Source organism: Sycon ciliatum, chromosome 4, assembly GCF_964019385.1.
Source record: "Sycon ciliatum chromosome 4, ocSycCili1.1, whole genome shotgun sequence".
Classification (NCBI taxonomy): domain Eukaryota; kingdom Metazoa; phylum Porifera; class Calcarea; order Leucosolenida; family Sycettidae; genus Sycon; species Sycon ciliatum.
In genome coordinates, this window is record NC_088646.1 from 36,722,528 (window position 1) to 36,749,477 (window position 26,950).

At 47.2% G+C, this 26,950-nt stretch overlaps 2 protein-coding genes across 2 annotated transcripts in view; both read right to left on the reverse strand.

Moving 5' to 3' along the window:
• Positions 1-11,738: 11,738 nt before the first annotated feature.
• LOC135813549 (uncharacterized) lies at positions 11,739-18,726 on the reverse strand. Its single transcript, XM_065326640.1, has 8 exons — positions 18,708-18,726; positions 18,351-18,410; positions 17,523-17,570; positions 16,926-16,976; positions 14,187-14,332; positions 13,324-13,447; positions 12,946-13,018; positions 11,739-12,190 (listed from the first exon to the last, which is right to left on the reverse strand). Exons 1-8 carry the CDS (start codon positions 18,724-18,726, stop codon positions 12,187-12,189), a joined length of 525 nt encoding a protein of 174 aa, XP_065182712.1. The 3' UTR covers positions 11,739-12,186.
• A 6,830-nt stretch (positions 18,727-25,556) lies between these two features.
• LOC135813550 (sushi, von Willebrand factor type A, EGF and pentraxin domain-containing protein 1-like) overlaps positions 25,557-26,950 on the reverse strand; it is a 48,288-nt gene continuing 46,894 nt past the window's right edge. The window contains exons 13-15 of the mRNA XM_065326641.1: positions 26,368-26,820; positions 25,649-25,794; positions 25,557-25,592 (exon numbers count right to left, since the gene is read on the reverse strand). Of these exons, the coding sequence (XP_065182713.1) occupies positions 25,557-25,592; positions 25,649-25,794; positions 26,368-26,820 (635 nt within the window). The remainder of the gene's footprint in view (positions 25,593-25,648; positions 25,795-26,367; positions 26,821-26,950) is intronic.

Below are 26,950 nucleotides of genomic sequence, written 5' to 3' on the forward strand. Positions count from 1 at the left end.
CAGCGAAGCGACTCTGCAGGGAGGTTGTCGATCCTCAGATTCTGTCAGCGTTCGTGGCAGCTCGCCTTGTTCCCTTGGAGAAGTCTGCTGGTGATGCTGCTGGCGCTACTTCCAGTATAGGTGTGAGACCGATAGCTGTTGGTGAAGTACACCGCCGTATTATCGCTAAAGCTATATTGGATTGCGTCTCCACTGATGTTGTTGCGGCTGTAGCCCCATTTCAGGTTTGTGTGGGCATGCCATCTGCGTGTGAGGCTGCGGTCCTTGCTGTGCAGAGCCAGTATTTGGATCCGGAAACAGAGGCTATTTTGTTCATAGATGCGTCTAATGCATTTAATGCTGTTAACAGACAGGCAGCGCTTCATAACGTTCCTCGAGTGTGTCCTGCTGTATCCACAATCTTCCAAAACACATATGGCGCTCCAATATCGTTGTTTCTGCCGGGTGGTGACAGGATCTTGTCTCGAGAGGGTACTTGCCAGGGCGATCCTTTGGCCATGGCACTGTTTGCGCTGGCTATTAGCCCTATGATCAGACGCCTGTCAAGTGACCACCCATCTATTGGCCAGTGCTGGTATGCGGATGACGGCGAGGCTGGTGGAAGGATGATGGACGTGCACAAGTTTTGGTTGGCTTTGTCTGACATTGGACCGGAGTATGGTTATTTCCCCAATGCCTCAAAGACGACACTCCTTGTCAAGCCGGATTTGGAGCGGGCGGCCGTTGACATGTTCGATGCCACCGGTATTGCAATACGAACTGGTGGAGCGAGGTACCTGGGAGGTGCTGTTGGCCAGTCGACGTTCATTGCCGATAATCTCGATAGCCACATTGCGAGTTGGGTGCGGGAGATGAGCCTCTTGGCTGACATCTCGCTTACACAGCCCCACGCCGCATATTCCGCATTTGTCCGTGGTATGAAGAGCAAGTGGAATTATCACATCCGAAGTCATCCAGGGTTGGCTTCTTCGTACAGACCACTGGATGATGTCATAAATAATAAATATATCCCTACGTTAACTGGCCGGATTGAGGTTTCTGATTCGGAGCGGAAGCTGCTGGCATTACCAGTGCGATATGGTGGCCTCGCTATTCCTGTGGTGTCGGAGGACGCAGAGGTGCAGCGCCAGATAAGTGAAGTTGTCACTGGGCCCGTCGTGCGAATGCTGCGGTCGGGGTCCAATGAGTTGACGCCGGCTCGGATTGTTTCCGACACCAGCGCTCTCCGGAGACATCAAAACAATCAACGTGCTGCTATGCATAGGACCCAGCTGTCAGAGCTGGCCCCTGCCCTAAGTGGCCCTCAGCGTGTTCTGCTGGAAACCTCCAGAGATGCCGGTGTGGGAAGTTGGCTCACGGCGGAGCCGCTTGCCTCCTGTGGATTCGTCTTGAACAAGTCCGCCTTTCGTGATGCAGTGGCAATTCGTTACGGCTGGCCACTTGATGAATTACCATCATCCTGCGTATGTGGAGCGGCCATGACGCTTGATCACGCTGCGGTATGTCCAACAGGGGGCTACCCAAGTCTACGCCATAATGAGATTCGGGACCTGTTGGCGGAGGTGTTTTCGGCTGTCATTTCTGATGTAAGGATAGAGCCTACGTTGCTGCCTTTGACTGGTGAGTCATTGGATTGTGCCACTGCCAATCGTTCTCCTGAGGCTCGTTTGGACATTTGTGCAAGGGGCTTCTGGTCTCGACAGCAAGATGCATTTTTTGATGTGAGGGTCACCCACCCCTCGGCGTCCTTGCTATCGAGATCGGATGTACTTGCCCAGTTGTCTCGTAACGAAGCACAGAAGAAACGGGCCTATCTACAACGTGTGATTGATGTTGAGCGAGGCACCTTCACACCTTTGGTTTTCGCGACCAATGGTATGTGCGCTTCCGAATGTTCCCGTGCTCTAAAGAACATTGTTCAGCTCATTGTCGAGAAGCAGCCGGAGCTTAGTTATGCAATGGTAATGTCGCATTTGCGCTGCAGGATCTCTTTTATTTTGCTTCGCTGGCTGATTACTTGCTTTCGTGGGTGCAGAGCTTCATACTGCCGAAAGCGTGTAGCAATTTCATTCCTGGACCAATGCCGTTTGCTCCAGTTGTGAGTGGGAATATAATTATAAGGCCCTCCATGTGCTGTGCGCGGAGGCCTTCGGTTAATTTCAATATCTTCCTTTTTGGCCGGCTTTCCAAGTTGCGCTATTGTGAATAATGATCTGCTTTGATAGTAGTGACTGCTAATAATTGCTTGGATTTGACTCGAGTTTGGATTTTTCTTCCATCATCTTTCCGATCATTATCATGGATTTTCAATAAAGTTCTTTGACTACTACTACTACTACTACTACTACTACTACTACTACTACTACTACTACTACTACTACTACTACTACTACTACTACTACTACTACTACTACTACTACTACTACTACTACTACTACTACTACTACTACTACTACTACTACTACTACTACTACTACTGCTTTCAACTCGCTGAACCGTGCCGTCGCCATGCATAATGTACCCGTGGTCTGCCCGCCGCTTGGCCAGATCTTCCACAACACCTACCGTTCGCCAAGCCGATTGTTTGTTGCTGGTGGTGGCGAAGTGCTGTCGCGCGAGGGTACCTGTCAGGGCGATCCCTTGGCGATGGGAATATACGCTGTGGCCATAACGCCTCTCATACGCCGCTTGGGAGAGCTCTGCCCCGATATCGTGCAGGAGTGGTACGCTGACGACGATTCCGCCGCTGGCCGTGTGCGGTCTCTGTTGCGTTATTGGAACAGTGTGAAGGAGCTTGGCCCGGCCTACGGATATACCCCTAACCCAACGAAAACGGTGCTGCTGGTCAAGGAGGAGTGTTTGGAGGAGGCGTCCACCCTGTTCGCCGGCACCGGCATCAAAATCATAACCTCCGGTTGTCGATATCTGGGAGGAGTGCTCGGCACAGGAAGCTTCAAGGCCGCGTACCTTGAGGAGGCGGTATCCGCCTGGTGCAGGCAGGTGGTGAACCTGGTATCTGTGGCCCGTACTCTGCCTCATGCAGTTTACGCCACGCTGCAGGGTGTCTACTCCAAGTGGCGCTACGTGCTCCGAGTGGCATCCTGCCCGCCTGCGTTACTAGAGCGCCTGGATACCCTGGTCAACCGTGACCTGCTACCCCTCCTCTTGGGTCGGGAGGTGCCTGATGAGGCAAGCCTTCGGCGACTCCTCTCAGTGCCCACCCGCCTTGGAGGCCTAAACATCCCGATTCTGGCGGCTGAGGCGGAGCGGGAGTATTCCACTTCTGTTGCGGTGACGGAGCCGCTTGTACGTCTGATGGTCGGTGATGGTTCGGGGAGTGCCGTCCCCGATGGCGAGGAGGTGTCTTTGGCATCGCCTCAGAATCCACCATTGTCGGTTGCTTCTGCTTCTGCTGCGTCCGTGCCCGATGGCGAGGAGGTGTCTTTGGCATCGCACCGGAATCCACCATTGTTGTTGTTGTTGTGTTGTTGTGTTAATTTTAATTCGCAAACCAAACGGGCAGATCTGCCCAATGAAAAGGTGGCGAATGCAGATAGAAAGCAGTAATAAATGAAATTGGGGACTGATGTAATTAGGATAGAGGTGGAGAAAAACTAAGCCAGCTGATCATCAAACAGGACGTTTGGTACTCTAGGTGCTAAGGCCAGTAAGTGTGTGCGGGATCATGCTGGCGCGGAACTGGCGGAGCGTGGAGATGGCACGTATATCGCTGGGTAATGTGTTCCACAGCTGGGCGCCCCGGAACGCGAGGCAACCCTTGCCGAACCTGGTGGAAACTGGCGGTTGGCGCAGACCCATGGTGGAGTGCAACCTAGTTGGGCCAGCTGACGAAGGAACTAGGAGGGCTTGCAGTTCAGAACTTGCGTGCTCATTCCGAGACCTCCAGACCAGAACGATGAACTTCTGCCTGAATATCTCGGATACTCTGTAGGTGTCCAATTGCAGCAGGAGGGTACGCGCGGAGGTGTGATGCGAGAGTCCGAAAACCGCCCTTGCCGCCCGATTCTGCATGACTTGTAGCCGATCCAATTGGTTAGCAGTAAGAAGCGGGGAAAACGCATTGGATCCGTACATCAGGTCAGACATGATGATCGCTTTAAAGTAGAGAACTCGGCTCTGATGAGTCAAGCAGCGACGCAACCTCCATAGTGCTCCGATCCTCTGGGCCAGTCGAGCGGTGCAGCGATCAACATGGGGCGTCCATGACAGATCCGAGTCGAGGAGCACTCCAAGATACCTGGCCGCAGTAACGACAGGAATAGGCGTTTCATGACAGTTTACATTGATCGTATGCTGGGGCTGCTGAGGCTGCCTGTTGGGGTATACAGGGATCACGTGGCTCTTGGCTGCATTCAAAATGAGACCACGGGTCTGCAACCAGTCAGCAAGTGCAGAAACCGAGGCCGATAGCGTAGCAGATACCGTGTCCAGGGATGTGCTGCTGCTGATCAGCGCAATGTCATCGGCAAATTGAACTGATGAAGACTGGTTAGCTATGGTTGGAACTTCGCGGGTGTAGATACTGAAAAGGATCGGTCCTAGAACAGAACCTTGTGGCACGCCACAGGATGGTGCAGAAATGGCACTCTGATCCCGTCCAATACAGATACGCTGAGTACGGCCCGACAGATAGGCGGAAAACCACTTTAGGGCTGTCCCTGTTATGCCGATATCGAATAGGTCCTGGAGTAGCCGTTCATGACGAACCTTGTCGAATGCCTTTGACATATCTAGAAGGCATATGCCAGTACACAACCGCTTGTCCCGTGCACTAAGAATACGATTTAGCATAAGTACCAGGGCATCCTCCGTTGAGTGGCCTGCGCGGAATGCAAACTGAGTCGTGGGGAGGGTACCAGATATGTCCAGAAACTGGGCTAGCTTCTTTTGTACGACTTTCTCCAAGAGTTTTGATAATATGGGAAGTAGGGACACTGGACGGAAGTTAGTGGGAATAGACGGGTCCCCAGCTTTGAACAGCGGGATAACGTGTGCGAGTTTGAAGGCTGTGGGGACAGTGCCATTGACAAGCGAGGCATTAAACAACGTGGCCACGGACGCAGCTAGAATATCGGCACAGCACTTCAGAAGGTGACCAGGTATCCCGTCGCTTCCTGTTGCTTTGGCAGGATTGATTTGTCGGAGAAGCCGTTCTACTTCGCCAAAAGACACTTGCGGCAATTCTGACATTGCAGTCTGAGGCTGTGGACCTTGCGGTAGCGGGATGCTGTGAGGACGGGCATTGTCTGTTACTACTGCCTGGAAGACTGACGAAACTTCTTCAATGGGGCAAGTAGGCTCCACACGTACTCTCTTCCTGTTCGTAACGGAGTTTATGACGTTCCAGAGCTTACGCGGGTTCTGACTGGACGCGGCACATTGCGCTCGGAAGAAATCGTTGCGCTTTCGGCGATAGGCATTTCTGGCGCTTGAGCGTGCTTGCTTGAACTGTACGTGAAGATTCTGGTTTCCCTTATCGCGTAGCCACCGTCGGTGTAGCTGGTTTTTACGTTGGTTGAGCTTGTGGAGCTCTCTGTCGGACCAGGGCGGATGGGATTTGCGGTTGGAGGATACATAGCGGATGGGTGCATGCTTGTCCACGACAGCCAAGAACTTGGTGTGCCACGACGCCCACATGGTGTCCACATCCCGCGTGTTAGTAAAATCATCCAGCCCTGCGGAGCTGACATCCCGACGGAATTCACAGAGGTTCACCGACCGAGTATTTCTTTGAGCTCGGACCCGCTCTACTGCCTGAGGTGACACGCTGCGAGAAACCTGAAGGTGCAGGTTAGCCTCAATCCCAAAGTGGTCGCTAATGGTCAAAGGCAGGACGTGGCACTCACTGATGTCTTGACTAGCTGAAAGAATGAGATCGATAGTTGTACCTGATGGGCACGCCGGTGAGATACGAGTCGGAGCATGAACGTGATGAGTGAGGCCGTAGCAGTTGCAAAGTTCGAGAAATTTCCGGGCGATAGGACAAGGTGGGTAGGGGGTTGAAACATTAACGTTAAAATCGCCAATGACTGTGATGCTTGGGTTGTCCACGAAAGCCCTGTGCAGCTGCTCTTCAAAATTCTGCCAGTACAAGATGGGCTCGTCAGGTGGCCGGTAAAAGCACCCAACTAGTTGTCGCCTTCGTCGCCCTTTGACTTCGATCCAGGACGATTCAATGTTAGCGTCGGAAAGCTCTGGGCGCGGTTTTACCTGGAGTCCGGAACGGAAATAAAAGCATACACCGCCACCTCTGCGCACTGGACGATCGTGCCGTATCACACAGTAACCTGGTATATCAATATCACTGTCTGACGTTGTGCTGTCAAGCCAGGTTTCTGCGACGCCAAATATGTCGAAGTTGTATTGCTGTAGGATATCGGCGACCTCAGCTACTTTGTTTCGAAGACTACAAACATTCAAAAAGCCCAGTCTTATGAAGGACTGTGTCAGTGGGGCAATGCGGTGAGCAGGGGCAGAAAGGTTATTCTGGGTACAAGAGCCATGAGCACTGGGACCTGGGATGCCAGCCCCAGGGGAGAGATGTTGACTGTGTACACTAGTAGTTAACTTGGAGGGGGAAAAGCTGGGTGCTAAGGGATTAAGAGACGCCATTAACATTTAAAAAAGATACAGCTAAAGAAATTGTGTTCTGATGATCTATCATTACTAGGGAAAAAGGGATCAGCATGGGGATTAAGAGCAAGTGCAGTAAGTATTAACCGTAATTACCTTCATTGCACTAATGGCTTCCTCTGCGGGCAGCTTCAACTCTCTCTGCCAGCTTCTTGCGCTCACGGTTTGAACACTCCTTAGCCCACGCAATTTGCGGGTCGTTCAAGGCAGAGGCAGGTGGCTCAGTGCGCCCTGATAGGATAGTGGCGGAGAAGGTGTGTTTGCCTGCTGCCAGTCTGAAGCCATCGTCATCAGGAGAGGGGCCTGTCCCGCTGCTCTTTTCTTTGTCTCCAGGTTGGCTGAAAGCCGGCACATGGTTACTGTAGTACTAGTACACTTCCCTGGAGAACGGGTTTTACTGAAAATTTCCCTCTACCGAACCGCCGACTTTGGATAATACCGAAAATATTACACCACCGAAAATTTCTGCTTTTACAGTACCATATACCATAATTATACGTATAGGATATTGACCAAGACGAGGTCTATATGGGAAATATAGGCCGAGTAAAAGACCGAGGTCCGCCGAGGTCTTTTACGAGGCCTATATTTCCCATATAGACCGAAGTCGAGGTCAATATCCTATTTATCACGATTCCTTTGCCATAACCCCAAAATTTGAACCTTTAGGAGCTATTTTAACCTTTTTAGTATAGCATTTGAACTATACATAGGATAGGATGTTGCCTATTTTGGGTACAAGACTGTAAGAACAACAGAGCTCAGCATCTGCAGCACAGTGGCTGGGTGGTATAAGAGGTTGCTTGAGATTCATACTGTTGTGGGTTCGAATCCTGCTTGTTCTCTTCCTTTGTCTTCTTTCTTTCAATTTTTCTTTTTGAAGTGGAGAGAAACATTCTAAGTCCCTCCAAAGTCGAAAGATAACAATGCCTAATTGGTCGATACAAGCGGTCGATATAAGCGGTCGATATTGCGGCGATACGGGTGATATAGGACCAGTCAAGGATCACGAGAATTAGTGGAGGTCGATATAGAAGAGTGATAACATAGTATATGGCACATATATGTAGAGGATATAACCCGAGTCAGAGGGTTATACCGGCTGAATATAAATCCCGACTGCGATAGCAGGAGGGATTTATATGAGGGTACGGTATAACCCGACTACGAGGGTCATATCCTACTTATGCCAGGTACCCCTACGCATTTCCAGAACAACGAACCTATTTGGAGATCTCCTACATCATGCAGTACATGAACATCTTCTGATGGTTATCAGTTGTCAATTGAAAGAATGATCGAGCAAGGTCAGAAGGAGATTCCTCCGTGGATGTTTGGCATAAGATTTCCTTTCAGTTCCAGTGCATATTGTAGCATCTTCATGATCTTGTCTTGAGTCGTGAGCGGTGCGGAAGTCGACTGAATTGCTGCGGTGCTGGAGTTTGTCGTTGAATCAAACTACCGTCACTAGTTAGATTACAGCTTGGACTCTTTGGGAGTAAGTGTTACTATAATTATGGTACAGTGCTGATTTTCACATGCGGCATCTCATAATCAGTTTTGCTTGCAAGTAGATGCATTTGCATACACTGTTTTGTATCACATTTCAATCCAATCTATTGTAGCCTTTTCCAATCGGGTTGAAGTACATGTACACTGGTATCATAAACTTATTTACGAAGGAGACAGTCCGTTGATGATCTTCAACTCTTCGAAGTACAATGTACATTGCTGACCCATTCGGGATACTTCGTGGTTATTCGACGTTCTTTATCCTCAGATTCAGTATAACAGAATACTCTGTAGACGAATTCCAGGTCATTCTTCTTTTCCATTGTGTACTGTTCCTCGTCAGTGTGCCGTTCTGTGTGGAGTGTACACGCGCATGTGGTGTCCGTTGTGTCTGTTTATGTATGGTCCGTGCGCTGGAGTACTGCCGCCGTACAAGTTCACTGACTTTCAGGCAGTGAACTTGTACGGTGGCAGTGCCCTAGCGTATGTACCGTGCACCGGGATTTATATTCTATATAAATCCCGCGCGGGATTTATACTGGCCAATATAACCATGGCTAGACGAGCGCTGATTGGCTGAAAACAGGCCCTCCGTACCGTACCATGGTATAAGGCATATTATGTGCCACATATATGGCACTACCTGATCAGCATGCGGCACAGGACGTGTTTGATAATTCGCCTGTGAACAATGGTGCATGCGGGGGTAAGTACACGGTTTTCTCAAGTAGTTGCATGCAAGAGAGACGATGCAACAGAAAGCCCACCTTCTAGCGCTGGGGCTGTCGTACCCACCCAGCAACCTCGGGACATATATTATAATTATATTATATAATTTAATTATAATATAATTATGTAGAAAGGAAAAGGACATATGGAAACGAGTTAAGAGTAACTCTCCACCACTGTAACTAGATACTATATACAGTCAGAAAGTGCAACAACTTGGCACAAAACTGACAGAGTACTGAGACATTCGACGTCCTGACACCTAGCTTCAACACATCTCCGTAGCGCTAACCGATAGCCTTCCAACTTGGAAGGTTCAAGGTTATGGAAAGACCAAAGAGGGGAAGGCAAGCGCAACGAAAACGAGCACAAGCTACAGTCCCAACGGAACAAAGAATGTCGATTGTCACTGGACGATGACGAGACCAGTAGGCGATTTGACAAAGCGGTCTAACTACAATTCGAAGCAGCAAAGCAGCACACCACCCAACTTGGGTGGGTCAAAAATATCAAAGATAAGTTAAGAAGGCTTGTACAATTCGTTCTCGCAAAGCTTCCCCCTTCTTAACTTATCTTTGATATTTTTGACCCACCCAAGTTGGGTGGTGTGCTGCTTTGCTGCTTCGAATTGTAGTTAGCCCCTCACACGTCACACGTCTAACGAAGTGCGCTATCCGCGGCTTCTTCGGTCTGCCACCGTGGTCGCGCACGAGCCCGATCTTTGAACAGCTTCGCCTCACCACCCTGGAGGACATGTTTAACATTAAGCTCCTCATCTTTGTCCGTCGTTGTCTGTTCTCCCGAGCTAGCTCCCTCTTCACCAGCTTCTTCGTGAGAGTTACTGGTGACCGCACTCGGGGAGCAGCACAACACCTCGTTCGAGTACCATTTTGGCCCGGTCCTGCGGGTCGAGCGACCATGCAGTTCATCGGCGCAGTCCTGTGGAACCAGCTCCCGCCTGATCTCCGTTCCGAGCCCAGCCACCTTCAGTTCTGTGCCCTGCTAAAAGCGCATCATGGCTCCGTTTAAATGCTTTTCGGCTAGTGTGTTTCTGTGGTATAGCGGACTGAAGAATAGTAAACGTGTTTTGCAATATATGTATGAAGCTATTTTGTATATAGTATGTTCCGATTCCGTTTTTGCTTTGGTGTAGCCCTGAGGTTGATTGCTTATTTATTTCTACCCTTCCTCTCCCCATACTTCTGTCCCCCCCTCTCTCTCTCTCATTCCTTCTGTCGTCCACATGTATCAAAGGAGGCGAAATCGCCTGTTTGTGGTGCGACGTTAAATAAATTTCTACATACAGTTAGACCGCTTTGTCAAATCGCCTACTGGTCTCGTCATCGTCCAGTGACAATCGACATTCTTTGTTCCGTTGGGACTGAAGCTTGTGCTCGTTTTCGTTGCGCTTGCCTTCCCCTTTGGTCTTGCCATAACCTTGAACCTTCCAAGTTGGAAGGCTGTCGGTTAGCGCTACGGAGATGTGTTGAAGCTAGGTGTCAGGACGTCGAATGTCTCAGTACTCTGTCAGTTTTGTGCCAAGTTGTTGCACTTTCTGACTGTATATAGTATCTAGTTACAGTGGTGGAGAGTTACTCTTAACTCGTTTCCATTATGTCCTTTTCCTTTCTACTTTTATTATTGGCTCAATACCCGAGTTTCAAATTATAATATATGTCCATTGTTCCTCAAGATTCTGAGCTTTCTGTTTGTCTTTCTCTTTATCATCATCCTGAATGGCACAAGTGAAGTAGGCATCCCCGCTTACATCGCGATAGTGCTTATAATATTATATTATACGCACTAGCATAATATAATATTATAAGCACTCTCTATAGGGGTTGGACATCATATAGGGGCTGGACGCTCTACTGAGTCCAACATATATTATTATAAGCACTATCGCGATGTAAGCGGGGATGCCTACTTCACTTGTGCCATTCAGGATGATGACAAAGAGAAAGACAAACAGAAAGCTCAGAATCTTGAGGAACAATGCTGTAGAGCAGAAGAGCCGGTATCGATTGGATGCACTACAGAAAGGTGAAAATGATTAGTTCATTGATAATAGCTGGTGAGTTGTCTCGTCATTTCTGAATATTCGGTCTGGAGTGGTTTGAACAGTTTGGTTCTAGCAAGTTGCCTTCAGGGTGCGCCAGCCTTTTCTGTCTTGGGCCGGGACATGTCCCTAGATATGGTGGTGTAGGTACCTCGCTAGTTAACCCTGCCCCCCCTCCCCCCCCCTCTCCCCCCCCCCCTCCCCCCCCCCCCCCAATCCCCACACACCCACCCATCTCATCGCACCACACCACACCACGCTTGATATTCACACAACCACGTACACATGTCACCTCAAAGCCAGTACAATCATGTAGATCCACTTACTTTAGTCTGAAAATACAATCATACCTTCAGACAATGCACACTGCAACACCAAAGTGATGCTAACTTGCAATGAATCAGGTCAGTGTAGCACCCATAGTGGACTTACACACTCTTGGGATGTACAAGAAACAGCAAAAAATAGTACACGTGCACACATATTCTGATACATATCTAAACATCTACTTTAAAGCATGCGAACACACACACACACACACACACACACACACACACACACACACACACACACACACACACACACACACACACACACACACACACACACACACACACACACACACACACACACACACACACACACACACACACACACACACACACACACACACACACACACACACACACACACACACACACACACACACACACACACACACACACACACACACACACACACACACACACACACACACACACACACACACACACACACACACACACACACACACACACACACACACACACACACACACACATATGTACATATGCACACGCTCGTGCACACGCGCGTTAGCATCTCAAAGTCGTCTACAAGATTACAGAAGTACGATGTTAACGTTCTTTCCAATTGGGTGTGTTTTGAATAGCGATATGGCTGTCTCGCCAAATCCAGTCCTGAATGTTCTAGGAGCCACAAACCGCGCTAGATCCCCATTGTCCAGCGAGAAACTACAATAATTCCTGAGTAGCCGTCCTCTCTTCTGGACAGTTGCAGGACAAAGAGTAGGCAAGTCTCTGGACATTTTAGGTGACTGACGAGTGACGATGTTGCACATACACACACACACACACACACACACACACGCAGACACGATGTACACCACGCCCCTGGTGTGAAGAGAGTGTTTGATAACTGCTATCAGCTAATGAGGTTGCTTGTCCTTTCTATTATCTGCGTGTTTAAATAGACACACGTACACATCCATTCACAAACAGACAGACACACACACACACACACACACACACACACACACACACACATACCATATTTATTGGAATGAGCCAGCAATTAACCCTCAAACACGTCAGTGCGGTCTATACTGTGATAATCAAATAAATGGTGATAGGCAGGATAGGTGTCTTGATTTCTTGACCAACAAATTTGAATGTGCGTTTCACTCCAGTGCAGCGTATACTTCGGACAGTACCGCAATCTTCAGATAATCTCACTGCTCTTTTCAACATTCTGAATAAAGCAAACTCGAGAATAGGACACTTTCCCCATGAACAATCGAGGCACATTATTCGCAAGGCTGACTGTAGGGAGGTTTTGCTGGAAAGATAATAAATTGTATTATCTGAATACTCTGCCAACCAGATTATGGTTGTAGTCAGGAGCACTATGCGTCCTCGCCTTGTAACATGCTGTCAAAATCGAAAAACATGTTTGCAAAACTACCAAGGCAGGCTTCTTTATAATATACTATCTGAATTGCATTACATAACGTTAGGTGAAGGGGGAGGGAAACCCTGCTCGTTTCACCATTAGGGTAAAAAGAAAACTAAATTCCGACTGCACCTAGATAGTCTGGATCTACATCTGCACCTTAGATCTGTGCAGGGTGATGGCGTTCCTAGGGATGCAGAAAACTGATTCTATTAATGAAACCGAGTCTCCAGCGAACCGTGAAATAGTTTAGTACTCACTGAGAGTGGACGAAACCCTTCCTTTGGTCGTGCGTGTCTTTTGCCTCTCCGGCTTTCCTCGTCGGCTTCAGAACTATGCAGCGCAAACAGAACAAAAATGCACAGAATCATACACTGTAGATATACACAACAAAAAGAACAGTTGACAGAACTAGGAAAATATGGGAAATGCAGAATCACAATTCCAGCACATGTTTAAACCCAAAGAACATGATAATATGAAGAATTTTGAAAATTGCAGCCGGCTCCTGAAGGGTGAAAGCACAGAAGCTAAAAGAGCTGACTTGGCTCGAGTCTGTGGCCATGTGGTAGAGTGAAATAGCTTCATTGACAAGAAGTGGACTCCGAGTAGTACACATTATATTGCATGCTTCTCACCACATAGGGAGGCAGCCGTGGATTGCTCTGGCCCGTCCTCTCCGGTTGAGAGATCCATTGTAGCTGTCTTGGAGTTCTTTACTCGCAACCAGACAAGAAGCCCCTGGTTGGATGCCAGTAATTTCTGATTGGCAAAATGAAGAGCAGATTCAGAAGAAGAAAAATTAAGACAAAACAGGAGGAGAGGATTTGTACCGGACGTACTCGGTTAGAAGTGGCGCTCGATTATAAGTCACACTTGATTGCAAGTCGCATTCGACTGCAAGTAGCACTCCATTGTCAGTAGTACTCGATTGCAAGTCGCACTCAATTACAAGTCGCAGTCGATTGTCAGTAGCACTCTATTGTCAGTAGCACTCGATTGCCAGTAGCACTGGATTGTAAGTTGCACCTCCATTTTCAGGTGTGATGAACAGTTCGAATGGCGTATGCAACAAAGAGGCCACGTTTCGAGCGTTCGAGTTGGTTTCCATAGAAGGCGCTGATTCTTCAAAAAATCGGACAACAAATGAAACAAATTCTAAGCAATCACAGCCTCCAGTGCAGCCATTCACACATTATTTACTGGGACACCTCAACCCAAACACTCAAAATACGGTTCTTTGCTGCTTACGTCATCAACTTTTCCGCCATGGCCTATCCCCAGGGTGAAAATACTCCCATGAAACATGACATGAGCGATACTTAGCAGGACAAGTGTGTCGCATACACATTTAGACTAGGTACCTACAATCTACACTTCGCGCTCAAATTCTACACAGGGCAAATTTACGTAAGATAAACAACTGTTGTAAATGGAGCAAGTTGTCTTTATGGAGTAGACTGAGCGATTATGATACAATTTAAACAAACTTAATCTTTACCTTGAAACACTCGAATTTCTTCAGTGCTTTGCGATCCTTGCGCCTGAAAAGTCGCATACCGCTCTGGGCGCAGGTGCTGGCGGAAACGTCAAATTTGTTTTCTTCCCTGTGCAATTGCAGTCGATATCCTTTGCACTCCACAACACCTGCACATGAGCAACAACAGAATAAAAACATCACAATAAATTGATTCTAGATTGGCGTAGGATTCATACGCAAATCCTAAATTTTAGCGTAGGATATGCCGGTACATGCGAAGTTTCACTCCTTGTCGAGAAGATAAACTCCATTACGTTTGGAATTGTAATTTTAGGTGTATTAGAATTTCGGTGTCAGGAATCAGCCAGAATTCAGTTGTAATATAGAATTACGTGACACGTATTGCCTTCACATACAGTATGATCTGTTGCCTTTTTTAAAGGTGGCATTTAAATTTAGGCTCCAGGTCCCTCTACCGAAATTACAGTCACACCGAGAACAACGTGATATACTATATGCAAACACCAGTAAAACTAGTTATCTGCATTAGCTAGCAGGATATGCACCCATCACATACACAGTGCTGCCAAACAGTCCAATTTTTCGGACAGTGTCCGATTTTTGAAGCCTCTTCCGAAAACCGGTCCGAAAAAGGAAACGTCCGAAAAGCACCCAAAATTATCAGGGATCAGTACTTTCCTATGCAGAAGTCCTCTATTTTCACTTTTCAGCGCAACTGAAGGTACAAATCACTCTACTAGTAGTACTGTAGTCATGTAGTCATGTACATGAGGAAAAAGGGCTAGCGCTTGGCCGGCTGTGGAAGTGCAAACTTGAGAGTTGAGTAATACCAAGAGTACTCTTGGTAATACATGTATGCCTGGGTACATGACACTGTACAGTGTGTGACCACACTCATGCATTCATTACAAAATAATAATTCATGACAACTTCGGGGGTGCCGTATCAGTTACCATGGCAACGGAGCGATTTTTCATGGTATTTTGGGCGATATTTTGCATTCTCTGGAAAAATTGACAAAGAGAAAAATTCGCACCACGTGGCCAGCCTTGGCGATGACGGGTGTCCGATTTTTCGGTGGTGTGTTTTCTTCATGGGGCTTCGTATGGCCCCAAGGAATGGAAAATCGCGAAAACTAGACCCAAAAAGTCGATACTATGAAGCCAGGGAGGGCCAAGTTTGTCTCCACCACGGAGGGTTTTGATGGAGCTCAATGCGCTCCCGGAGCTCGAATGGGAACACTGCTGAAACTGTCGAGGTGAAGAGTTGCAGGGTAGTTGTCAAGTTTTTTCTTTCATGTCGTCGATGTGCCAGCTTCAGATTTCCTGTCTGTCATGCGAAGGTGCTATGCTCCCGGCTGTTCAAACGATTCGCAGGATGAGGCGTGCTCAAATTTGACATTTTTTGTGTTTCCCCACGACGCTGAGTTGCGTCTTTCGCGGGTCAAGAACATGGGCAGAGCAGCTCGAGTCGCCGGTGGGAAACCCACAAGCTCTTTGAGCCAATAAAGTGGGATCGTTTGTGTTCAGCCTACTTTGAACCGGCCTGCTTTCAACGCGATCTGATGAGCGAATTTATGGCTAGCGAAGCGATGAGCAGCCCATCTGGCAAAAGCGACCTTGTAAGCTCGTCGCATGGAGGGTGCAGTGCCCACGTTATTTTCGAGTTCAGGCGTGTCTGCAAAGTCTAGTTCCACACCGAAAACAACACCTCTAAAGGAATCACTTTACATGTACCTCAAGCAAAAACGCGAGCAGAAGGAGGGATCGGACGAGGTGCTGGTAAGTGTTTAGACAAGCTGACGGGAAGTCGGGGTGATGCGTAACGCATGTCAAAGCGCTGTCATTGCTAACAGCTCCATCGCTCTCTCGACAGGAAAGGCAATCGACTGCCCTCTGCATCACTTCACATTTCTGGCAGGGACACCAATCGTTTCTTCCTTGTCGACCAGTGAAGTCGGCTGCTCCAATCTCCTGGCCCTCATCACGCTGCGCTTCTACCGGTGGCACCTGAGGAGGCCCTTCTGGTTCCTTGGAGTATGGCCGCAGTTGTGAAGCTTGGGAATGTCTCCCAAACATCGTTCTTCATCATCAGGAAATTCAAACAACTAACACCATCGAAGGCACTAATCACAGGTGACGTCATCAAAACCCTCGGCGGAGGAGACAAACTTGGCCCTCCCTGGCTTCATATATCGACTTTTTGATTCTAGTTTTCGCAATCTGCATTCCTTGGAGGCCATAATATTATAAGGCCCCCATGAAGAGAACACATTACCGAAAAAAATTCCCGGAGTGCCCCTTTAAGTGACCACCCTACAGTGCAATCAAAATCGGTCGTTAAAGCCAGGTGGCCTTTGGAACCAGGTCTCACAGTGTCTGTGTAGAACTGTCGGTGCATGGAAAACGGTCGCTAAAAGCAGGTGGTCGCTAAACACAGAGTTCGCTTACACTAGGTTTTACAGTGTATATTTAGAACCGGGATCTGCGATCTGCACTTCGTGATCCATGGCTCCTCTTTCAGATTCTGGAAAAATCGACACAAGTTCCTAATCTAAAACATAAACCACCGACTGCTATGCGAAACAACAAAGGTCAGCTAACGAATTCACCGTTGACGCATCTGTTGGTGCTTCGGATGCGAAGCACAAATGAAGCCACATCATCAATTAAATCTAAAAAACCGACATCAAGCGACACAGATTTACTGCTATCGATTGGACCTTCCTTATCAGCTTACCTGAACTAAAGAGAGGCAGGCCCTTTGCGCTTGTGCTTTGGGATTTAGATACTTGAAAAATGAGAAGAAATAAGCACACAGCGCATATATATTTAGACTAGGTATCCGCATCCTGCACTTCGTGCTAGAAGTCTACCAAGAGCAAATTTACGAAAGAAAAGCAAGTTGTTGAAAATGACGCAAGACGACTTTCTGGAGTGGAGTGTTTACCGCCGTGGCCGGGCCCGACAACTTGGTGAAATGTAAAGTGAAGTAGTGAAGAGACTGTGGCCTGTGTGTGAGGCTGTGTGTTGAAGTTGAATAAGCATGTCACAGGGGTATCGCAAGGTACTTTAGCGTGGTACGGTCAGTCATCTGAACTGTACAATATACTCGTGAGGGAAGTGTGGCTGAGCCGAGAATTTTGGAAATTCAGAGAGTGCATTTTTTATTGATTTACGAGGTACTTGGTGCAAAGAGTGGTACAGTCAATACCGTAGTGACCGTACCGTGTGCACTGCCCCAGTGTCATATTAGAGCTTGTGATAACTGAGTTCCCCCTACAACCATAGTCAAGCACAGACACCTCCCTTCACCTGTGCTTCACGAGTGACATACCTTCTTCTTCTGCTGTGGGCGCTTCTCTATCGGAGCTTGGTGCCACATCTGTGGCGAGAGAAAAGGACCAGTGAAACACAATGTGCTTGCAGCACCGCATACAAACAAGAGCGGGGTATATCGTCATCCATGTTATCTCCGCGCAGCCCGGGAATAGGCAATTGGTAGATAGTTCCCCAGGCAGCTTGGGTTGCGACACAAAAGGGATTTCAGCAAGACTGGAAGTGTGTTGCATATACCGTAAAGTACCGCCAGAGCGCCCCGTCTCGCGAGAGCGCCCCACCTTGATTTTACAGCCAGAGAAAGGAAAATCGTATGGCAGAGTGCAACGAAGTGTGCACGATGTGAGAATCTTGGCAGGTTTTTGTGTGGAGCTTGTGTCAGCTTGAAGGTGCGGATTGACTGCAAAACGTGGAATATGTGTACAAGGTTCATGTCGTATGACCTACAGACAGCAGACCACCTCCACAATACGACTGCGAAAGGATGAGATGGTGGGGCGCTCTGGCGGTACTTTACGGTACATTTAGACTAGGTATGTGCAGTCTGCACTTCGCGCTCGAATTCTACACTGAGAAAAGTTACGTAAGACAGACTAGTGTGAAAAATGGAGCAAGACGTCTTTCTGGAGGGGATTCTGCTTCTCCGGCTCCCCCTTTACCCCCAATGCTGGGCCAGGTCATGCCCGAAAATTGGGTAGAACGCAAAATGATTCTCAGTGAAGAGCCTTTGTTTGGTGCTGGAGAAATCTTATCACAGTAGGGGTGAGCTACCCCTGCAACGAAGCACTGACACCTTTCTTCGCCTGTATTTTCACCAATTACATACCTTCTTCCACTTCAAGGGACGGTTGTGGCAAATCTCTACTTTCGGCGCTTGGTGCCTTAGCTGCAGTGCGAGAACAGAAACCAGCGGAACACAAAGCTCTTGCACAACAAGCAAACCAGGAGCATGGCGGTCGCCCATCTTTTTATCTGCATGCAACCCAGCAAGAATAGGCACTGGCAGATAGTTCCCCCGGCAATTTGGGTTGCTGCGCAAGGGGTTTATTTCACCAAGAGTGCGGCGGGTTTTCCCAGCTTGAGGTGTTAGGAGAAGTGTGGTACGATCCACCAGGCCCTTCTTTTTCAACTGAGTCCAGTGTAATAAGGTACATCATTCAGTTTCCCATCACAGGTCCCCCACCCGTCACAGGTCCCCCCATCACATGCTTTGGATTGTATGGATTGCACTGTTGAGGCTGGCGCAGCTTTGAGAACTAAACAGAACAAAATGCACTGAATCTTACACTGTAGATATACACAACCAAAAGAACAGTTGACAGAACTAGGAGAATAATTATAGAAAATGCAGAATCACATCTCCAGCACCGTTTTAAACCCAACGAACATGAAAATATGAAGAATTCTGATTATTACAGTCGGCTCCTGAAGGGTTAAAGCACAGAAGGTAAAAGAACTGACTTGGCTCGAGTCTGTGGCCATGTGGTAGTGTGCAAGAGCTTCATTGACAATAACTGGACTCCGATTAGTATACATGTACTGCATGCTTCTCACCACATAGGGAAGCAGCTGTGGATTGCTCTGGCCCGTCCTCTCCGGTTGAGAGATCCATTGTAGCTGTCTTGGAGTTCTTTACTCGCATCCAGACAAGAAGCCCCTGGTTAGATCCCAGTAATTTCTGATTGGCAAAATGAAGAGCAGATTCAGAAACAGAAAAAATCGTCATTAAATTTTTTCTTCAGACTTTTCCCGTTTGTCTCTTTCCCTCAAACCAGTTAATAGAAAAAATAAGACAATACACGAGGAGAGGATTTGTACCGGACGTACTCGGTTGGAAGTGGCGCTCGATTATAAGTCACACTTGATTGCAAGTCGCGTTCGATTGCAAGTCGCGCTCGATTGCAAGTCGCACTAGATTGCAAATAGCACTCGATTGCCAGTAGCACTCGATTGTAAGTCGCACCTCCATTTTCAGGTGTGATGAACTGTTCGAATGGCGTATGCAACAAAGAGGCCACGTTTCGAGCGTTTGATCTGGTTTCCATAGAACGCGCTGATTCTACAAAAATCATGGACAACAAATGAAACAAATTCTAAGCAGTCGCAGCCTCCATTGCAGCCATTTACACATTATGTACTAGGACACCTCAACCCAAACACTCAAAATACGGCTCTTTGCTGCTTACGTCATCAACTTTTCTGCCATGGCCTATCCCCAGGGTTACAATACTCCGATGAAACATGAACAATACTGAGCAGGACAAGTGTGTTGCATATACACATTCAGACTAGGTACCTACAATCTGCACTTCGCGCTCGAATTCTACACAGAGCAAAGTTACGTAAGATTAACTAGTGTTGTAAATGGAGCAAGGTGTCTTTATGGAGTGGACTAAGCGATTATGATACAATTTAAACAAACTTAATCTTTACCTTGAAACACTGGGATTTCTTCAGTGCTTTGCGATCCTTGCGCCTGAAAAGTCGCATACCGCTCTGGGCGCAGGTGCTGGTGGAAACTTCAAATTTGTTTTCTTCTCTGTGCAATTGCAGTCGATACCCTTTGCACTCCACAACACCTGCATATAAGCAACAACAGAGTAAAAACATGACAATAAATTGCTTCTAGATTGGCGTAGGGTTCATACGCAAATCTTAAATTTTAGCTTAGGCTATGCCGGTACATGAGAAGTTACACTCCTTGTCGAGAAGATAAACTCCATTATTTTTGGCATGTAATTTTAGGTGCATTAGAATTTCGGTGTCAGGGATCCGCCAGAGTTCGGTTGTTATATAGAATTACGTAACACGCATTGCCTTCACATACAGTATGATCTGTTGCCTTTTTTAAATGTGGCATTTAAATTTAGGTGCCAGGTTCCTCTACCAAAATTATAGTCACACCGAGAACAACCGTTCAACAACGTGATAATATACTGTATGCAAAAACCAGTAAAACTAGTTATCTGCATTAGCTAGCAGGATAAGCACACATCACAGACAGTAAAACCTGGTTTAAGCGACCACCCCAAGGTGCAAGCAAAAGCGTTCATCAAATGGCTGCGTGCAAAGCGGTATGGCTCCTTTAAGCCCAACATGGACACGATTATTAATCTGGCCAACATCGAACTATCCCCTGTGCAAAAGGAATTACTTTGCCGGGGAACGGAGTTTGGTAATCCTCCTTCTCACAACAGAAAGGAAATAGTTCTTACGCAATTCGAAATGTTCCACAAAAAACTCATGAAGAATTTTACACCAGTGTCTGAAAATCAGCGTGCTATCTGTACGGCTAATCTTCGAGCCATCGCCGAAGAACACGCAGAAAAACCTCCAGACCGAAGCACATTTTCATTATCCAGAGAACACCTTAAGGCTCGACGTCATCTTACGAACAACAACGATATTAGAATCACAAGACCAGACAAGGGTCGAGCTACAGTTATTATCAGCACACAAGAGTACAATACGAAAATGGCGGTCATCCTTGAGGACACGAGTAAGTTTGTCCAACTCGGTCCGGTATCTACTCATGACAACACAGTTCGAGTAAAGAAAAAGTTCAATAGTTTTCTCAAGAGACTTAAAGAAAGTAAACAGATATCGGAGGAAGAGTTCTTCAAAATGCGGCCCATTGGTTCCGTCCGGCCACGTCTCTATGGGCTACCAAAAATACATAAACCGAACTGTCCGTTGCGCCCCATTTTATCCATGGTTGCATCACCGCAATATAATATCTCTAAATGGCTGTGTGGTTGGCTTGACGTCGTGCAAACGTTCTATTGCAAACATACAGTTAAAGACACCTTCGAATTCATTGACGTCCTTCGCTCCCACCTGGTTCCGGCCTCCGCGCATATGTGCTCGTTTGATGTTGTGAGTCTGTTCACGAACGTCCCATTACAAGAGACTATCAATATTTGCCTAGATGTGTTGTACCGAAATGATGAAGTTGACACGCCATGGATATCGGAGACGGCGTTCCGGGAACTGATGTTGCTCGTGACGACTGGTGTGGAATTTTCCTTCGGTGACATGTACAGGCAGGTTGATGGGGTAGCCATGGGCTCTCCATTGGGTCCAGTTTTAGCGAATGTGTTCGTTGGTTACTGCGAGTCACTGATTGCAGAACAGTTGTGGCCAGCATTGTACGTTCGTTTTGTTGATGATTCCTTCACCTGGTTTGATTCTCTTGAAGATAGCCAAATCTTTCTTGGTATTCTAAATGACCTACATCCTTCCATACGTTTTACGTGTGAACACGAACAAGCGAACAAACTTCCCTTTCTAGACGTCCCTGTGGAAAAGTCTAGTCAGGGTACCGTAACATCTGTATACAGAAAGCCTACATTCACCGGCCAGTACATAATGTTTGACTCGTATTGTTCGTACCAATACAAGGTGAATTTGGTTCGTAACTTGGTGGATCGAGAAGAGCGTATTTGCTCCTCTTCCAAACTAGCTGAGGAACTGGACTTCCTTAAGTCCGTTTTTCTAAAGAACGGGTACCCCGACGATCTATTGAAGGAACTCATGAGCGAAAGGCTGCATAAAAAGGAAAAACGTTTTGGCCCGGACAAATGTCCCACGTATCTTTCTCTCCCTTGGAAAGGTAACCTCTCATTATCCATGAGTCGCGTGGTACGGAAAATTGTGCAGCAAACTTACAACGCGGTACATTTTGTACCCGTTTTCACAACTGTACGTGCGTTCACGGTGAGGAAGGATGTCCTACCAACCCAACTTGCATCTAAATTGGTATACCAATTTGAGTGCCGACAATGCGGTAGTCGGTACGTTGGTAGGACTCTTCAACATCTGAACGCACGTATCAAGCAGCACGTCCCACTACATATGCTGACTGGCTCGGCACGGGCACTGCGACCCAAACGCGGCAGGCCACTGAAGAACCCTCGGCCACAGCCATCGTTAGCACAATTTCCGTCATCGGCAATAGTGCCTCCATTACCCGTATCGAGAGCCTTGGAGTCGGGTAATGGGCATAATGTCATCACAACACAATGCACCATAACAACACAAGATAACACACCACAACAACATTCAGCTCAAGACCAAAGTGGACGCTGTGATGAAGTAATGCCCTCATCGCCGTCTTTGCCGTTGCCTCCCCCAGAACCGCCACCTACATCTATCATCGGCAGTGCTGGGGCTGAGTCTGTGGTGTCGGTGGCACGTGCATATATGGATGAGGCAAGCACTGAACGTGAACAACGATAAAGAAGGCTGAAGGGAACGGAATTCAACAAAGAAAGTAACACAATCAACATTCAAAGACCTAGACGATCAACGGCTAATTATTCAATGAATTATTACAGTACTGGAGGTCAAGCACCGGCGAGGACACTGGGAACACAAGATTTAACAACAACAACAACAACAACAACAACAACAACAACAACAACAACAACCACAACAACAATGGTAACAATTTACCATCAAGATCAAAGGAGGAGTCAACGAACAGAGGTTAGACAACATGAAGCGAGCCTGGGACCGATCGGTGTTGATGAGGAGAATGACACGGAGGACGACACTGAGGACGAGTTGGGAGATGAGACGGAGGACGAGGTTGCGGTTGTTGGAGACAAGGATTCAGATGGTGATTGTGATCGTAAGAAGTCTGCCGTTTTTCTTCACTTGTTGTCTCACCCTAAGTGTCTGCAGGTGTATGATGATTTTAGTTTTTCTGTTCTTTGTCGTGCACGGTATGCTAGTCAGTTGAAAGTACTTGAGGCTGTTTGTATTCGTTTGCATAAGCCTGATCTTTGTAAGCAGAAGAAACATGTAGTTGCGTTAAAATTGTTTTCGTAGGTGCACAGCATGATTGTTTGTCTCACTACACAGTTTTAGCGTTATAATTAGTTTCTCACCCGCCGTTGCACTTAGCTCTCACTTCACTTCTATTGTCTCACCTTCCCTCATTCTATTTTGGCACTGTATTTTGTTCTCGTAACACATCATTGAATGTATATTTAATCATTGTTCAGCATGGTTACTCTTCAGTCACGACTTTCCACTGATGAATGTGACAAGAAAATTAATTCTGGTAAACTTTCATGACTTCGTTGTAGTGTGGCGATGACTGCAGAATTTGTTCTCTTTATTGCTATTATAAAATAAGCACACAGCGCATATATTATTTAGACTGGGTATCTGCATCCTGCACTTCGTGCTAGAAGTCTGCCAAGAGCAAATTTACGAAAGAAAATCAAATGTTGAAAATGAGGCAAAAAAAATGGAGTGGAGTGTTTACCGCCGTGGCCGGGCCCGAAAACTTGGTGAAATGTAAAGTGAAGTAGTGAAGAGAATGTGGCCTGTGTGTGAGGCTGTGTGTTGAAGTTGAATAAGCATGTCACAGGGATGTCGGAAGGTATTTTAGCGTGGTACGGTCAGTCATCTGAACTATACAATTTACTCGTGAGGGAAGTGTGGCTTAGCCGAGAATTTTGGAAATTCAGAGCCCAAATCAGTGCATTTTCTATTGATTCACTTGGTACTTGGTGCAAACAGTGGTACAGTCAATACCGTAGTGACCGTACCGTGTGCAATGCCCCAGTGTCATATTAGAGCTTGTGATAACTGAGTTCCCCCTACAACGATAGTCAAGCACAGACACCTCCCTTCGCCTGTGCTTCAGAAGTGACATACCTTCTTCTGCTGTGGGCGCTTCACTATTGGAGCTTGGTGCCGCATCTGTGGCAAGAGAAAAGGACCAGTGAAACACAATGTGCTTGCAGCGCCGCATGCAAACAAGAGCACGGTATATCGTCATCCATTTTATCTCCGCGCAGCCCGGGAATCGGCAATGGTAGATAGTTCCCCAGGCAGCTTGGGTTGCGACACAAAAGGGATTTCAGCAAGACTGGAAGTGTGTTGCATATACATTTAGACTAGGTATGTGCAGTCTGCACTTCGCGCTCGAATTCTACACTGAGAAAAGGTATGTAAGACAAACTAGTGTGGAAAATGGAGCAAGACGTCTTTCTCGAGTGGATTCTGCTTTTCCTGAACCCCCTTTACCCCAATGCTGGGCCAGGTCATGCCCGAAAATTGGGTAGAATGCAAAATGACTCTCAGTGAAGAGCCTTTGTTTGGTGCTGCAGAAATCTTATCACAGTAGGGGTGAGCTGCCCCTGCAACGAAGCACTGACACCTTTCTTCGCCTGTATTTTCACCAATCACATACCTTCTTCCACTTCAAGGGACGGTTGTGGCAAATCTCCACTATCGGCGCTCCGTGCCTTAGCTGCAGTGCGAGAACAGAAACCAGCGGAACACAAAGTGCTTGAATAAGGAGCATGGTGGTCGTCATTCATTTTTATCTGCATGCAGCCCAGCAAGAATAGGCACTGGCAGATAGCTCCCCCGGCAATTTGGGTAGCTGCACAAGGGGTTTATTTCACCAGGAGTGCGGCAGGTTTTCCCAGCTTGAGGTGTTAGGAGAAGTGTGGTACGATCCACCAGGCCCTTCTTTTTCAACTGAGGCCAGTGTTATAAGGTACATCATTCAGTTTCCCATCACAGGTCCCCCCGTCACAGGTCCCCCGTCACAGGTCCCACCACCCATCACAGGTCGCCCCCCCCCCCCCCCCGTCACAGGTCCCCATCACAGGACCCCATCTGAGCCATAAGCCATTCTTGTCATCAGGAAAAGTACTACAAGATTATGCTTTGGATCGTATGGATTGCACTGCTGAGGCTGGCGCAGCTTTCAGAACTGACCAAAGGCGGCGAAAAGATCAACCTCACATGCATGCATGCACCAGCATGCCCTTGTGAATTGCCAGTACTCCCTGCTGCCTCTCCACATTCCTGCCATTCTATATAATTATGTGTCATCACTGCCTTGCTGCTTTGTGCCCTCAAATAATGTGTGTGTGTGTTTTTGTAAAAAAAAGTTAATAAATAAATCTTACAGCTCACGCAAACCACTGGCTTGTTCAAGTTGCATTCGTATTTCACCGCGGTATTGGTGGATACCTTGAGGTAGTGACAGAACCTCTTTCCCGACTCAAGAGTTGTATCGTTGGTGAACAGTTCCACGCCGCTCACATCATTATCGCGCAGGATTTTGGATTCGGCCAGGAGTTTGGCTGCGCATGCTCTCTCGCCACCCGATGAGAGAATAGGTCGGCCACTGTGCAGTTTACAGGCCTCTAGAGCATGCTCGAAACCAAAGGCAATCGTGTGGTAGAGGTAGATGCCGGTCTGTCCATTGGCGACACAATTGGAGGTGACGGGGCTCTCTCCTGATGCATAAAGGTAAACATCGAAGCATTCTAAGATACCATGCACGGAAAACACCAGCCAAAGGATGGCCAGATCATCTTATTGATTTTTCTCAATTTTAGGTTCTTAGGTTCCCTGTGGTATTTACACTTGGAATGGATGGATCAAAAATGGGTGGATTAAAAATGTGTGAATTAAAAATGGGTGGTTTAAAAATGGGTGGATTAAAAACGGATGGATTAAGAACGGATGGATTAAAAATGGGTGGATTAAAAGGGTGGATTAAGGTTTGTCTGTGTCCTAAACAATGGTATTATCACAATGCTTAGTAGTATAATATTCAGCTCCCAGGTGCTTTCACCAATAGTATCCACACTTCAGCACATGCACTAATAATTGGGAGGTGAGCTTGTGTCCTGACACAAGCCCATGCACTTGTATGGGCGTAAATACGGTAACTAGTAATCAAATCTGTGAGCAAGTCGAAGAAGTTAAGTTGCTAGGAATGGAACAGCAAAAAGTCCAGGACTGTCTAGACCAGCTGAACGTGTGAAACAAGCATTCACGACCCTGACTCCTGACCTAGATCTTACCTTTCTTGCGGGCGCATACTATAGGGAAATGGGTTGGACCTTGCGCAAACCGTACTGGTCCTCCGTGCCACCAGGTGAGGTCATCGATTTGGCAATGCACAGCAGACTTCCTATTGCCAGTCACTGTCGATTTTGCACAGCTCAACACGTTGTTTCTTTTAGAATACGGCTCAACGATATGGATAGGAAGAAAGTTATCAACCTTCAAGTTGTTGCCAACAGAGCGGAAGTGTGGTGCATCGACCAATCTTGTGGAGCCGATGTTAACATATCTCTTGCTCGGGTAGGAATATGTCTGTTTGGTGATTTGTTTGTGGCACGCCTGAGCCTGTTCATGGCTGATAAGGTGACCACCTATTGTTTGACAATGTTTCTCCGTACTTATCCAGTCCGAGATCGTTTGGTTGGTATAAATTTGTGTTTTTCCATCATCACAATCATTCCAAGTCGCCGCTGTAATGTCAAAAGAAGGGAAAAAGCACAACATTTTCTTTCATAGAAAAGAAAAAGGACCAAGGAGCTACCACTTACGCTATAATGCCCACTAACTCCACTTGGTCCTTTTTCTATAAATATATCCTTG